At 37.9% G+C, this 3082-nt stretch overlaps 1 protein-coding gene across 1 annotated transcript; it reads right to left on the bottom strand.

Annotated features, from left to right (window-relative positions):
* Positions 1–415: 415 nt before the first annotated feature.
* Positions 416–3082, bottom strand: LOC125196536 (germacrene A synthase-like). The gene is made up of 7 exons (XM_048095098.2): positions 2949–3082; positions 2554–2827; positions 2111–2483; positions 1808–2026; positions 1536–1674; positions 1201–1446; positions 416–882 (listed from the first exon to the last, which is right to left on the bottom strand). Exons 1-7 carry the CDS (start codon positions 3048–3050, stop codon positions 583–585), a joined length of 1653 nt encoding a protein of 550 aa, XP_047951055.2. The 5' UTR covers positions 3051–3082; the 3' UTR covers positions 416–582.

Genomic DNA, 3082 nt, shown 5'->3' with positions numbered 1-3082 from the left:
CTCTATATAAAGGGTCCATTAGAGAGTCAAAAAAAGGCATTCAAGAACAAAGAAATAAAAAATCTTTTCTTGAAACCCAAGTTTCGAAACCCTAGTTGACGCAACTAGGTTTCTTTATCGTCTTCTTCACAATTTCGTGTGCTCTAATCATTCCGATAGGATTCAAATCCTATCACAATGCAAATAACATGAGGCTCCAAAACCTTCCGAGGATTAGTATATCCATCTTTATTGTTCTTATACACAACATGGATGATTCTTTCCAAATTCAATATTTTCATAAGGATTTCCCTTGGTATGTTGCAAGACGCCTTCAAATATTCGTCGTTGCTATCCTTCAAAACTACGAATATGGCCCCTTTGGCCCCTCTTCAGATTTCCCAATGAGTGTATATATGATGCTGCGATCGATAAGTTGATGAACCAACATTTGAGATATTTAGTAAAAGATTACATAGAATAACATTGTATGAGTCATCTACGCCTATGAAATGAGAAAGTTGTTACTTTCTATTATTGCCACTAATAAAATACACGTGCACAAATAAAAACATAAAATACTACTCCTGGTAAATCTTGTGACTAAACCTTGATGGGGTCGACTAGCAATGCAATAATATGAGGCTCAAAAACCTTATGGGGATGAGTATATCCATCTTCATTGTTCTTGTATACAACATCGAGTACTCGTTCCAAATTCAATATTTTCATAAGAATATCCTTTGATATATAGCAAGACTCCTTTAAATATTCCTTGTTGCTATCCTTCCACGCATTCATAGACATTTCCCAAAATTTAGCCTTGGCTTCTTCTTTTGTCACACCTTTCTCCTTCATATAGCTGTCAATGCCAGTAGCAACTTGACCTCTCTCCTTCTCTACCTAAACAAACCAAAATATTTCATCATAAGTATGAGAGTTATAGTGCATGCCACATGATTTCCAGGGGATGCCGCAGTCCCATTAGATTGATTGAACCAAGAGAAAAAAATGAAACCAAAATTTGATAGATCAAACCCTTCTTTCTTGAATCTCAATTATTTCTTAAAATCAAATTTGCCCCTCAAAAACATTTCCCAGAAAAATCAATTTTTGTCTGGGACTGTTTCATAGGTTGTGTGCAAATTTCAAGGCATTACGAGATACAAGACATTTTTTTGGCAAAACAACATCAATCTTGGAACGACATTTCATGCATACCTCATAACTAGCAGCATCATCAACCAATCGACATATTGTGAGTGCGGCCACAAGCATTTTAGGCTTCTTACTTAGCCATTCGAAGTCTTCTTTTCGAGCAGATCCCATTCCCAGGATAGAAGAGGTGGTGAGGTAACAGTAGGAGCTGGTAATGAGAGCATTGCTTAGGTATTCCTCAAATGGTGGCAAGTATCCCTTTATGAACCACTTCGCCTCAACAAGATAGCTCCTCACCAGTTCCTTTAGCTACGGATGTTTAATCAAATTCGATTAGAATACACTTTTAAAATTACTACAAAAAATTTCTTTGAAGAATTAAGGCCCATGAATCATACTGCTTCAATGACATAGTATACTGCGTAGGATCGTCCTTCCCCAGCTAATTCTTCCTCGAATTGCTTAAAGAGTTCTAAAAGAGCTTTGTAGAGAGGCCTCATATACTCGGGGAGTCGAGGAATTTCTCTAGCATCCCACCTAAGAAAGCAAGAAATTATGTTATAAATCCTTGTTGTGATTAATATCGAGGATTACTGAAGCGTAACTGAATCAGGTAGGATCGATGCACACAGCTTTTTATGCCTCACGACGAGCTAGGTTTAGCATTTACCTGTGTATTGCCTCACTGAAAAGCTCGAGTTCCTCGATCGTACCATAAGAATCATAGGTGTCATCTATTAGAGATATCATAGGCATAGCCTTGGCCAGCATGATACGAGCACGAGAATATTGTGGCTCATGGCACACTCCCAGCGCCCAAAAGTAACACTCCACCACTCTATTTCTTGCATAACTAAGTTTTGAGATAAGCCTTGTTTCTTTCCACCACCTATGTATATATACATAAATAAGGATCATTTTCTATACATATATATCGAATTCAAGTTAATTTTTTAGGTTGGAAATATGTTACCTTGAGATTTGACTGAGCTCTTCTTTGTGAATAATTTGCAGTAAGTTAAAGTCTATCTTGGCGAATTTCATTAGGGTTTCAATTTTTTTCTCCTCTTCTTCGTACACGGAGATGAACCTGCGTGCTTCAACTCTCGGAATGTTGAAATGCAGGGGCTGCACGAGGGCATACACAACTTGTTCCTTGAGGGGCGATCCGAGGTTTGGCACCATGGATTTGAGAGTGTCCGTAGTAAACGCAAGCGCATCATCTAGTATGGTTTCTCCGCGTGTTCTCAGATGCGAAGCTTCATACAAACTCAGCAAGCCCTTTGCATCACTCTTGAGGCCCTCCTCGAATTTTCCCTCCACATCCACCCATTTACCAAATATTTCTTGAAAATTTTCAGATTAATCAGTTATTGGCCAATTAAAAACAAGAAATGATTCAATGAATATATGTACCAGAAGGTATAGGATGGCCGTGCTGCCTGAACAATCGAAAATGGAGAGAAACAGTGTACAAGTCATAGGCTTCATCATCCTGATAATTGGTATTGAGATGGAAATAATGTTGCAATATCTCTTCGATCTCGTTCTCAAAATGATAGGCGACGCCAAGGCGCTCAATGGTGTCGATCAGATTCATGGTGTCAATCATTTTGGTATCTGGAGCTGTTAGCATACTTCTCACATCATTTTTCAATTCTTCAACTGTCTTGGAATACTTTTCTTTCACCTACAATGCCAAATAATTATAACCCCACAAGTACAAAAGGTTCAAAATTAAGTCTCCTTAATTGATAGGTAAATTACTAAATTGAAAGAAAAAAAAAAGAAGAGTGTGTGGACATGCATACATTGGAGTCAGAAATGTAATTGATGAAGCGATCACCCCACAAGCTGGGGGAGAAGTTGGCCTCAGGACGATGATACAAACTGTTCGAATTTACAGTAGACATTTATGTATATATGTCTAAAAATCCTAAACTTG

This window comes from Salvia hispanica, chromosome 4 (genome assembly GCF_029641045.1).
Source record: "Salvia hispanica isolate PSC_SH4W2 chromosome 4, Shi_PSC_v1, whole genome shotgun sequence".
In the NCBI taxonomy this organism is placed as follows: domain Eukaryota; kingdom Viridiplantae; phylum Streptophyta; class Magnoliopsida; order Lamiales; family Lamiaceae; genus Salvia; species Salvia hispanica.
Note: the sequence above shows the minus strand (reverse complement) of the source record. Positions and strands in the feature narration are given on the sequence as shown.

Bases quoted from the DNA above. Each gene is read 5' to 3' on its own strand.
- LOC125196536 (XM_048095098.2), bottom strand. From the start codon at position 3,050: ATGTCTACTGTAAATTCGAACAGTTTGTATCATCGTCCTGAGGCCAAC. The intron at 1,447-1,535 runs GTATGATTCATG...AAACATCCGTAG, and splicing joins TATACTATGTCATTGAAGCA to CTAAAGGAACTGGTGAGGAG. The intron at 883-1,200 runs GTATGCATGAAA...TGGTTTGTTTAG, and splicing joins ATGATGCTGCTAGTTATGAG to GTAGAGAAGGAGAGAGGTCA.